Source organism: Ovis aries, chromosome 11 (genome assembly GCF_016772045.2).
Source record: "Ovis aries strain OAR_USU_Benz2616 breed Rambouillet chromosome 11, ARS-UI_Ramb_v3.0, whole genome shotgun sequence".
In the NCBI taxonomy this organism is placed as follows: Eukaryota; Metazoa; Chordata; class Mammalia; order Artiodactyla; family Bovidae; genus Ovis; species Ovis aries.
The window spans coordinates 17,335,725-17,348,658 of NC_056064.1; the positions used below are offsets into that span (position 1 = coordinate 17,335,725).

The 12,934-nt window shown below is 39.5% G+C and overlaps 1 protein-coding gene across 1 annotated transcript in view; it reads left to right on the top strand.

The window, feature by feature from the left end:
- The window catches only part of MYO1D (myosin ID), a 366,992-nt gene that overhangs the window by 251,092 nt on the left and 102,966 nt on the right, over positions 1-12,934 (top strand). The window contains exon 21 of the mRNA XM_015098505.3: positions 7,084-7,238. Within this exon, the coding sequence (XP_014953991.3) occupies positions 7,084-7,238 (155 nt within the window). The remainder of the gene's footprint in view (positions 1-7,083; positions 7,239-12,934) is intronic.

The following is a 12,934-nucleotide window of genomic DNA, read 5'->3' on the forward strand; positions in this document are numbered from 1 at the left end:
CTTTTTGTTACATTTTTGTCAACGTAAAAGAAACAAGTTCTGTGGTTTTTGCCTTGGATTTCGCTTTGCCTATTTTTCCTGTTCCCATCCTCACTTTCTTCCTGGCACGTCTTTGTCCATCCTTTCATTTATCTTCCTGTGTCTTCTTGTTTCAGACGCATCTAAACATCTATACTCCATTATAAATGGAGTACAGTTAAATTTTGTCTTTGACATAATCTGTGAGCCATCTTCATCCAGTAAAGGAGTTATATCCCATTTCTTTTAGAAAATGACAGTATTTTGGCTTTTTAAATTTGTGCTGTTCAAGTGCTTTCCATTTTTAATACTTCCCTGCTATTTCCTTCTTCTTATCTAGTTGTTGTTGTTCAAGTTTTATTGATTCTTTTTTTTTTTTTTTTTTACTAATGATTGGGAAGTTATACATTCTTTTTACTTATCTGGTTGTGTTCACTGTTTGATTAGCCATACGGAAGAGAGTCTGGGAGAATTGAGTTAGATGACCATCAGAGATTGTATCTGCCCTGCTCAAACCTTTAAAACCAAAGAGGAGGAAGGTTTAGATTGATCACAGCATAGAGATCTCCTGGATTATGAGAAATAAGAAGGCAGCTAGTAGGGGGAAGCCTTGGTAAGGAGTTTCGCTTTTGTTTAGAGGACTTAATTGTGTGTTTTGGGTGCCCAGCGATCTCTAAGGTAAGATCCCTGCTCTAACTGATGTAATTGCATACAATACCTTCCCTTGGTGTGGTACTTCTGAAGTTTTTCAGATTTGGCTGGCGTATCTTCTCTTCGAGTGGAAAGACCCTCGAAGGCAGAGGGGTTTTGTTTATTTATCCTTTTTTGTGTGCCCGAATTGCTCCTATTCGGTCCTTACTACAAACTTATGAGGCAAACAGAGCATCTAGTAAAATCCTTATTTTGCAGAAGAGGAAAGAGTTGCCCTCCAAATTAAATGATTTTCTCAAGCTCACATGGCTAAATGGAGATGACACCCAGGTCATCCTTTACCCCGCTGCTTTCCCCCACCTACCATCCTGTCGCCCAGAACAAAAGAGACATCCTGGATGCAGTTTGTCTTGCCTTGATGACAACAGCGACCTAATCTTTCACCATTTGTACAGCAGAGGAAAGTAGGTGCTGTTTGCCTTATTTTCTGCTGGGACTCTGGCACTGCCACAAGCCCTGAGCACACATGAGGAATTCCTATGCCAGGTGAAGTCACCCAGATAGGGAGGAATAGGGAAGGGCAGGAAGGGAAGCCCACCCCCTGAGGTGGGAAGGTGGCTCAGAAAACCATCGGAGATGCTTCTGCTATGGCCTAGCAGCATCTAGAAGGGATCCTCTCCCTGGATGGTTTCAGCATTCACAGCTGCATCGGTCCCTTTCTCCAAAACCCTGCAGTTAATGTTGCTGGGATGTGCCAGCAAAGTTAGTGCTATTAGAATTCTCATTTTATTAGGCTTTAATCAAGCTCTCCTGTGAAGTGCTCCATCAATTCAAGTTTGCATTTTGCATATAAAATAATCAAAGGAGAGTGAAGCACCATAGACACAGCATGTTTTTTTAATGAAAATGATATTTTTAATTTAGTCATATAAAAATCATCTGAGGGTGGGGAAGGGAAGAATTGGGAGTTTGGGATTAGCAAAGTAATATATATAGGATGGGTAAACAACAAGCTCCTCCTGTATAGCACAGGGAACTTTATTCAATATCCTGTGATAAACCTTAATGGAAAAGAAATGAAAAAAATATATATGCACATATATATATATGTATAACAAAGAAAGTGAAAGTCATTTAGTCGTGTCCAACTCTTTTGCAACCCCATGGACTGTATAGTCCATGGAATTCTCCAAGCCAAAATACTGGAGTGGGTAGCCTTTCCCTTCTCCAGGGGATCTTCCCAACCCAGGAATCGAACCCAGGTCTCCCATATTGCAGGCGGATTCATTACCAGCTGAGCCACAAGGGAATCCCATGTATAACTGAGTCACTTTGCTGTTCAGCAGAAACTAACACTACACTGTAAATCAACTATACTTCAATAAAATATGTTTTAAAGAACTTTTAAAAAAGCCAGTGTAGGGACTTCCCTGTGGTCCAGTGGTTAAACCTCTACGCTTCCATGCAGGACAGAGGGCGAGTTCAACCCGTGGTTGAAAAACTAAGATCCTACATGCCATGCAGTACAGCCAATAAATTAACAAAATAAAATTATTTTATTTTAAAAAATGTACACCAAACAAAAAATCATCTGGATGTTATACATCTAAGTGAGAGAAAGATTTATATATTCTCTTACACAGGCCTTAAAGAAACCCATGATCCAAGAGGGAGGAGACCTAGGTACACCTTTGGTTAATTCATGTTGATGTATGATAGAAATCAAACCAGTATCGTAAACCAATCATCAATCAATTAAAAATAAATAAATATTTTTTTTAAAGCCCATGATCTGTGTAAGTTTGTGAAATGATTTCCAATTCCTTGAATATTTTCCCTTCTCTCATTTGAGTACTAACCCCGGCATTCTTTAAAATCAACCTAAAAACTCAACCTCCTCTGAAAATTTATTTCCATGACATTTAGGGATACTTATTTTTACAGCTTATGTTCATGTGTGCATGATATTGGAAAAGTCTACTGTGATAGAAAGCACATGGATCTGGGTCAGTGCTTGTGTTCCAGTTTCAAGGTCTGCAAATCAGCTCACTTCTTTGAGCCTCAGTTTTCTTATCTGTAAAATATGGGCATGAGGATAAATGGTCTTCCAAATGTATGAACTGTTAAAAGCTCTTCAGTTGTTGGGTATTTGTCTCTTCCACTCATCCAACTGGGTCACGAATCCCTGTAGAAGAGAAAAGGATACCTTCTTCATCTTTGGCACTTCCATCCCCACCCCTGCGCTGCCTGGCACTCTGCATTGCCCCCCGTGGATATCCTGTCAATGCTGATTGCCAGACCAACTGACAGCACCTGTGGTGGCCAGGAGGTGGCACTTTGGTATTTTCTGCAGTCAGAGAACAAACCACAGAGTGAGAGATCACTCAGGTACCTGCTTTATTGACCAAAGTAGATCTAGAGATCAAAACAATCCAGGAGCTATATCTTCTAAATTTGCATATAATGAATAAAATTTGGTAGTGGTGATGGTATACAGGTCTGTAGGTCTTCATACATGCGTAGATTTCTGGCACTAGCACCACAGTGAAGATGCAGAGTCATCTCACTACCCCCCAAAACTTGTGTCAGACTCTGCCTGACTCCAAACCCTGACAGCTGTATTCCAGAATATCTTATAAATGGAGTCATACAGTAATGTGACCTTTGAGACTGGATGCTTTCTCTCACCATAATGCCTTTGAAAGCAAGCCTTGTTGTTGCATATCCATGATTTGTATTATTAACTCATTCCATTTTATCACTGAACAGCATTCTATCATAGAGATGTATCACAGTTTGTTTATTCACCTGTTGATGGATATTCTGGTTGTTTCCAGTTGGGGGGCACTTATGAATACAACTGCTTTAAACACTCATGACTGAGACCAGGTGACTCAGTGGGTAAAGAATATTCTGGCAGTACAGGAGATGCAGGCAGCGCGGGTTCGATCCCTGGGTTGGGAAGATCCCCTGGAGGAGACCATGGCAACCCACTCCAGTATGCTTGCCTGGAGAATCCCATGCCCAGAGGAGCCTGGCAGGCTGAAGTCCATAGCGTTGCACAGAGCCGGACATGACTGAAGCGACTGAGCACGCACACGGGCAGACATTCATGTGTAAGTTTTTGTGTGAACATAAATTGTGCTCTTTTTTTTGGCTGTGCTAGGTCTTCGTTGCTTTCTGTGCAGGCTTTCTCTAGTTGCCTCGAGCAGGGGTTACTCTCCCCTGCAGTACGTGGGCTTCTCATTGCAGTGGCTTCTCTTGTTGTGGAGCATGGGCTTTAGGCACGTGGGCTCAGTAGTTGTGGCTCATGAGCTCAGGGGTTGTGGCGCACAGGCTTTGCTGCTCCGCGGCATGTGGGATCTTCCTGGACCGAGGATCGAACCCATGTCCCTTGTGTTGGTGAAAGTGAAAGTCACTCAGTCATGTCCGATTCTTTGCGACCCTATGGACTATACAGTCCGTGGTATTCTCCAGGCCAGAATACTGGAGTGGGTAGCCTTTCCCTTCTCCAGGGGTTTTTCCCAATTCAGGAATCGAACCGAGGTCTCCTGCATTGCAGGTGGATTCTTTACCGGCTGAGCCACAAGAGAAGCCCAAGAATACTGGAGTGGGTAGCCTATCCCTTCTCCAGCAGATCTTCTGACCCAGGAATCGAACTGGGGTCTCCTGCATCGCAGGTGGATACTTTACCAACTGAGCTATCAGGGAGATTCTTATCCGCTGTGCCACCAAGGAAGTCCGAACATGAGTTTTTACTTCTCTGGGATAAATGCCTGGAACTGAGATTTCTAGATCACGTGGTAATTCTGTGCCAGTCTGTTTTCCCAGTGACTGTACCGTTTTACATTCCTCCTAACAGTGTGTGAGAGTTCCTTTGATTGTTCTACAGCCTCACCAGCATTTAGTCTTGTCGCTTTTGCTGTTCACCTTCCTCTTTGTTTTGACTTTGCCCCTTCTGATAGGCTTGTGGTGATACCTTGTTGTAGTTTAATTCCCGTTTCCCTAATGGCTAGTAATGTTGACCATCTTTGCATGGACTTATTTGTCACCCATCGGTCTTCTTTGGTGAAGTGACTACAGATCTTTTGCTCATTTTAAGTTGATTTGTTTGCTCTCTTATTGTTGATTTTTAAGAGTTCTTTATTCTGGACATAGGTCCTTTATCAGATCTGTCTCTGCAAATATTTTTTCCCCAGTCTGTATGCTGTCCTTTCATGCTCCCATCAGTGTCTTTCTTAGAGAAGAGTTCTAAATTTTATGCAGTTTTTTTCTTTGTTGGGTTGTGCTTTGGGTGTCATTCCTAAGAAATCTTTGCCCAGTCCAAGGTCACAGAGATTTTCTCCTATGTTTTCTTCTAAAAGTTTTATGGTTTTCCATTTTACATTTAGATCTATGACCCATTTTGAATTACTTTTTCATACAGTGTGAGATTTAGGTCAATGTTTATTTCTTTGGGCATGTGGGTGTTCAAATCCCAAGAAATGCTGAGTTACCCAAATGCTCAAATGATCCTTTCTCCATTGAACTGCCTTTGCATTTTTGTGAAAAATCAATCAGTCGTATTTATGTGGGACTATATCTAATACTCCATTCTGTTCCCACTGATCTATGTTTTTATTCCTTTGACAGTCTTCTTGACGATTACCTTTTTTGATTACTGTTACTTTATAGTAAGAAAATCAGCTACTATGAGTCCTCCAACTTTTTTTTTTTTCAAATTGCTTTTGCTATTCTAGTTTCTTTGCCTTTCCATATATACTTTAGAATCAGCTTGTTGATGTCTACCAGAAATTCTGCTGGAATTTTGGTCGGAATTGCATTAAATCTGTAGACTGATTTGAGGAAAATTGACAGTATTCAACCATATTGAGTTTTTCAACCTACAATCACATTATTTCTCTCCATGTATTTAGATTTTCTTTTATGCCTGTCACCAGCATTTTTGTTTGATTTCTTTCATCAACCTTTCATAGCTCTCAGCTTACAGATCCTACACACAGTTTGTTAGATTTATGTCCAAGTATTTTTGGTTTGGGAGTTGTGCATGGTTTTGGTTTTAAATTTCTGTTTCCAGTTTTTCATTGCTGGTATATAGAAGTATTTTCATCTGTTGCCCTTGTATTTGTGATCTTGCCAAACCCACATATTAGTTCTAAGACCTATTTTGTAAATTCCTTGGGACTTTCTACATAGACGATCATGTCATCTGAAAATAAAGTCGTTTGTTTCTTCTGTTTTAATTTGTATGCCTTTTAATTTATTTAAACCTGCCTTGATGCACTGGCTAGGGCTTCCAGTAGGAAAGTGCCCAGCAGCAGTAAGAGCAGAAATCCTTACACTGCTCCTGATCTTTGGGAAAAGCATTCAGTCTTGCCCCACTTAGTATGATGTTCACTGTGGCATTTTGGTAGATGTCATTTTTCAGGTTGAATTCTCTTCTAATCCTTTTTGCTGAGAGATTTATTTCATGAATGGATGTTGAATTTTGTCAAATGCTTTTTCTGCGTCAGTTGATATAATCATGTGGCTTTATTTTTTATTCTGTTGCTGTGATGGATTATATTGATTGATATTTTTAATACAAAATCAGCTATGCATTTCTTAGATTAACTCCGCTTGGTCATGATGTGTCATTGTTCTTATGTAGTTTGGGATTTGATTTGCTGATATTTTGTTGGCCAGTCTAATAAATCCATGTTCATGAAAGATATTGGATACGGGTTTTTAGTTTTCTTATATTGCTTTTGTCAATTTTTGGTTTCAGGACAATGCTCATAAAATGAGTTATAAAGTGTTCCTTTTCTTTCATTTTCTAGAAGAGACATGGAGAATGGATGTTATTTCTTCTTTAAACATTTGGTAGGACTTACCAATGCAATCATCTGAGCCTGAAGTTTTCTTTTTTGAAAGGTTTTTAACTACAAATTTAACTTCTGTAATAGATGAAGTAAGCTTCAGGTTATCTATTTCTTCTTGGGTGAGTTTTGGTAGTTTGTGGCTTGCAAGGAATGGTTTGGTTTTGTCTGAGTTGTTGAATTTTATGCATAAGGTTGTTGTAGATATTCCTTTTTATCCTCGTAATGTCTATGTGGTCTGTATTAATGGCCCCTCTTCCATTCCTGATATGGGCCATTAGGTCGTCTCTTTTTTATTCTTTCAAATTGGAGATTTAGCAATTTCACCTATCTCTTGAAGGAACCAACTCTTTGTTTTATTGATTTTACACTATTGTTTTTCTACTTTTAATTTCATTAATTTTTGTTCTTTATTATTTCCTTCCATCTGCTTTTTTCATAAAACTTGATAAAGATTAATGTCACCAGCATTACTGAGTTAAAACCATTACAAACTGTTTAAATGCATTATTTTGAGAGCCATCCTACCAGTTTTCTATGCTTTATTTCTTTGCAGTTGACCGGTCTAAGCGTCTCCAACGGAAAGGACCAACTTGTAGTGTTCCATACGAAAGACAACAAAGACCTAATTGTCTGCCTCTTCAGCAAACAGCCAACCCACGAGAGTCGAATTGGAGAACTGGTTGGAGTCCTGGTGAATCATTTCAAGAGGTAAAGTTTGGTTTTTGCTTAACGAAGGCAAGTTTAAAATAGATGAAATCTTTCATCATAATTCTCACTGAACTTGTTTCATGCCAATTTTAACATATTGAGTTATTTTCCTTCTTAAGGACAACTTAAATCATGTGTTTCGCAGAAGGCGAAATTAGCATCCCGGCTTAGTTTCAAGATTAGGAATGATCCTCTGCTTTTCCAGCCTCCAGCTGAACCAACAGTGAGAGATTTCCCCAATGGCGATTTCTTCACTGCCAATCCAAATGTAATTAAATCCAAAAGACAGAAAACTTACTTTACATTCTTAGCATCACGGCTTCTCATTTATCCCGAGTATAATCAGTTCAAGTATCTGCTATGAATATAAACAAATTAGAAGGCAGGTGTAGGATGACATGTGGGTCCACAAAGACTAAAGGAATTCTAAGAAGCAATTACCTCTGCAAAAACATGGAGTCAGGAGGGAATGCAGTATTGTCAGAGAACTTCATAGTAAACCTCGATGATGCCTAGTGTGATTGTGTATGTCTATGTAGTGAACAGTGATGTGAGAAGGAAAAACAGGGAACAGATCCTGATGGTGATGGTGTTCAGTGAGTGGATAACTCTAAGTAGAGGATTTTTGTCTGGTGATTTATTGAAGTTGTTTTAGAGGTGGAGTTTTTTCTCTAAACAAAGGCATATTTAGTGTCTGATGTTCACACGTGTAATTCTCTGGTGTTCCTTTTTGCTAATAAATGCATGGAGAATAATTTTAGAAGTGAGCTGCAGAGGTCATTTATTTTATGCTTTTAAGCCTTGTATTCTAGACCAAAACAGATCTTTCAATATCTTATATAACTAAATGCTTTCAAATGGTATAAGTGAAATGATGTTGAGTGGTCACCTGGTGGAAAAAAAGAATCTGACTAAGGAATTACCAAAAGATAACAACAAATATATAGGCCTTTGAAAAATTTCCTCCTATCTGCCAAAGGAAGCTAAGAGAACTACTGAAGGGTTTCGAATGTAAGAGAAAGTCATGGAGAAGTCATCTCTACAGTAAAGTCTATAACTCAAATAAGCAGGTCCATTTCCTCTTCATATATAGTTGTAGCGAAAGATGGATAGTCAAAAGGGATTTTAATTTGTTACCTTTCATTGGGATGCCTGTACTACTAAATAGTTTTTGCTTGGGACATTTAAGTATTTTTGCTCAGTCTGAGTCCTTGTTTCTTAATTTCTAACTCCTGTTAAATGCCTCTACATGTGGTGGAAATATATGAATCTAGTTCTGGAATCCATCAACGACTTCCTTGTCCTAGCATATTGTCTGAGACACCTTTCTGTCTTCAATATATGTAAGAATTTTAAATGTCCTTAAAATGTATAAATGGAGGGAAGGGAAGGCTGTCAAGCTACTGGGATTTTTTAATTATTCCTTGTGTATTTTTTATTGAAGTATATTGATTTACAGTGTTCCCTATATAGATTTACAACAAAGAGATTCAGTTATACATGCATATAGATTCTTACAGATTTTAAGATTCTTTTCCTTTATAGGTTATTACAAACTACTGAGTATAGTTCCCTGTGCTATACAGTAGGTCCTTGATGGTTGTCTCTTTTATAAACAACATGTATATCAGTTAATCCCAAACTTCAAATTTGTCCCTCCTTTACCTGCTTTCCTCTTTGGTAATGTAAGTTTGTTTCCTGTGTCTGTGAATCTGTTTGTTTTGTAAATAAGTTCATTTGTATCATATTTTAGATTCCACGTATAAGTGATAGCATATTGGCATTTGTCTTTATCTGACTTGCTTCACTTCGTATGTTCATCTTTAGGTCTGTCCATGTTGCAGCAAATATAGTTATTTCATTCTTTTCATGGCTGAGTAGTGTTCCGTTGTGTATTGTAGCACATCTTTATCCATTCCTCTGTTGATGGACATTTAGGTTGCTTCCACATCTTGGCTGTTGTAAATAGTGCTTCTGTGAACATTGCAGCATATGTATCTTCTCGAATTGTTGTTTTCTCCAGATATATACCCAGGAGAGGGTGTGCAAGATCCTATGGTGGCTCTATATTTAGTATTTTAAGGACCTTCCATTCTGTTCTCCATAGCGGCTGTACCAATTTACATTCCCACCAGCAGTGTAGGAGGGTTCCATTTTCTCCACACCCTCTCTACCATGTATTATTGGTACAGTTTTTAATGATTGGAGAAGGAAATGGCAACCCACTCCAGTACTCTTGCCTGGAGAATCCCACGGACAGAGGAGCTTGGTGGGCTACAGTCCACGGGGTCGCAAAGAGTCGGACACGACTGAGCGACTTCACTTCACTTTTTAATGATGGCCATTCTGATCTGTGTGAGGTGGTACCTCACTGTAGTTTTGATCTGCATTTCTTTTATAATTAGCAATATTGAGCATCTTATGTGCCTTTTGGCCATTTGTATGTCTTCTTTGTAGAAATGCTTGTTTAGATCTTCTGCCCATTTTTTGACTGGGTTTTTATACATATATATATTGAGCTGTATAACCTCTTTTTGTCTTCTTTTTTTCTTTTTTTTGATGTCCTTATCCTGTGTTCCTAATTCTATGAATTAAGAACTAAAGTACAAATGAGAGGGGGGAAAAATCCTTCTGTCTGCTCCTAGAAAATTATGCTTGGAAATTTTGATTTAGAACTAAAGTCGACTTGCTATTGGCTTCTTGAGAAAAGGTTAATTTGATTTTTTTTCTCTAGCTGTTTTTCTTTATTGTCAAGTATCAAAGCATTGTTGTAACTTTGAAAATCATATTGTATTTTATAAGCATAATGATGTGGCATGTAATCTTTCTTGTCCCTGGGTTACTTTTGTAAATCCAAGGGTGATAAGAATTTAACTCCAGACCAGTACTTTATCTTTAAGAGAATTTCCTTAAAGTACATTCTAAGAAGTTCTCTAGTTAAAAGTTGGGAGGAAAAGGCCCAAAATAACAAAACATACCATTGATAGACTGAATCTGAACAGGAGTCACTGTCTTTAAAACTTTTAAAGAGAGGATTAGGGCTTAAAGTCCATGAACAAAATGCGAGCCACGTATCAGAACAAGGGGTTAGGACAGGGACTCCCTGAGTTCAGGAGTTAGAGACAAGAGCCTGGGAAGATCAAGGCAACTGAAGTTTTCAGGACAGATTGCCAAAGAGGAAAGCAGAGCACCAAGAGGAAATGCTAGAGATCTGTGTAGGATCCCCCTCAAATTCCAAATAAGTCTTAAAAGCAAGACCCAAGGGGATCAAACTGCTACCAAGTAGTTTAACTATGTTCTAGAACAGAGCTCATGAATGTTTATAGCAATGCACAAGTATCCACCTCCAGCAAGGCAGAATTCACAGTGTCTGACATCTAATGAAAAATTACTAGGCATAGAAATAGGCAGGACAATGCAATCCAGTACAAGGGAGAAACCATTATCCAGTGGAAACCACCCCGCAACTGACAAAGGTGTAAGAATGAGCAGACACAGACATGAAAGCACTAAATTTCAGGTGTTCAAAAGTTAACTAAAGACATGGAAAATATTTTTTCAAAAGAGATTCAAATCAAACTTCTAGATGAAAAATACATTGATGTATGAAATATTTCATGATTAAAAACAGAGACAAAAATGATGAAGCTTATGGCTTTCTCCTCTACCTAATAAATTTCTCAGGACCATCTTCTCTCACAAATTGAAGCCAGCCCTTTCCTGACATTTTCCCCCATACTAATCTGAAACTGAATCCAGCTAAATATAAATTAGCCTTACTCTCACCTCCTTCAGTCTTTCCTTAACCTGGACCCATTATTTCTGCCTCTGCGAGAACTCACCCACACATTTCACATTTTCTAAAACATTTGAAGACAGTCTTTTAATGAAGTATATTCTGAGGTGTGACATTTACAATAGTTAACAACCAGCATGGCTGAGAAACCATTCAGCCGAGACACCCTTCAGAAACACCTGATCCAGCCATACCAGCAAGTCCTGGCTACATTCCACAGACCAGAAATTACACCAAAGAAGAAAAGAAGGGGGCCTGAGGTCAAATATGTTTAGAATTCCCTGATGAACTTAAATAGGTTTCTTTACTGCAGTACTTCCCAGAGCTTTTTATTAATAATAGGCTCTGTTCATTTTAAATACAGCCAATTAAAAAATTGTGTTACACACACACACAGTTATGTATGTGCTAAGTTGCTTCAGTCGTGTCTGACTCTTTTGCGACCCCATGGACTGTAGCCTGACAGGCTCCTCTGTCCATGGGATTCTGCAGGCAAGAATACTGGAGTGGGTTGCCATTTCTTACTCCAACAATTATGTATATTATAAGCCATATCCAGAAAGACATTCAGGAAATGAGTAATTCTGTTTGTCTCTGGAGAGGGGAGATGGGGTACCAGGAGAAAGAGGTATGGGAGGGAGATGTATTTATTTTTCATTATAAACCTTTGGCAACAAATACATGTATTACTTATCTAAATTTTTTCATTTAAATAATAAAACATGCTACTTTTTAGGTATATTACAGAAGACCCTAAATTCATGGTTATTTTCCTTTCCTGTTTAGACAAGTAGAAAAGAACAAAAGAGCTTTCTAAGCAACTGGTTTCTCTCATGGCATTGAATATGTTGAAATAAACGCAAATAAAACCTCCTAGAAAACTACTGTTTTGTGGGGTCCCATTGTGTAGGTCACATGACGCTGAGGTGAGGTTTCTTTGTCTGTGGTGTTTGTCCCAGTGGTTTCCCAGGCCAGTTTGCTTTGCAGAGGTGATGAAAGTGGCTGACTTGACTTTTGGTTTGTATCTCACACTCAGCAGTGACTACCTGCTGGTAGTGAGCTTTTCTGCCCACTAGTAAACAGATGGCCTCACGTTGGCTGCCCTAACTACAGAGTCACCAGAAACTCTGCAATATTAAGCTGTCAAAGGACCCATCTGCCCTAAGCAGCTGTCCAGGCATTTGCCTGTCTGGGTGCTGGAAACCTCAGTATAACCCCAGTCTTAGGCACAGAAACTTCTGTTTTCCCCATTCTATTTCTGTGGATGCAAGCCAGGAGTCAGCGCCATCTGCTTCTTGCTTTTCATAAGCAGTCTCTTTAATATCTGCATGGGGGTTCTTTAGTTGTGGCACAAGAACTCTTAGTTCCAGGATGTGGGATCGAGTTCCTCTGCCAGGGATTGAACCTCGGCCCCCTGCATTGGGAGCACGGAGTCTTAGCCATTGGACTATCAGGGAAGTCCCTTGCTTATGTTCTTTTTAACCCACACTTGAACTATGGGTAGAATGAGACTTACAAGCAGGCCATTGGCAGGCGGGAGACGAGGCCTCCTGAGCAGAGGTGAAGGGGAGGGGCAAGGCCAGCTCACAAAGCCCTCTGCTCCTGGCCCTGTCTGTCCTGCTCACGCCTTCCTGCTCCTCCTCATTCCCCACACTCCTCCACTCCTGAGCTCGGATACCCATGTTCCTAGCTCTCAATCTGTATTCCCAAACTGCTTTCCTTGAATGCCTGGCTACTAATCAGAGTAGTTTATATTCCTACTAAAAATATGAAAGTAAGAGAAAGATCCCATGGACTGTAGCTCTCCAGGCTCCTCTGTCCATGGGATTCTCCAGGCAAGAATACTGGAGTGGGTTGCCGTTCCCTTCTCCAGGGCCTCTTCCTGACCCAGGGATCAAAC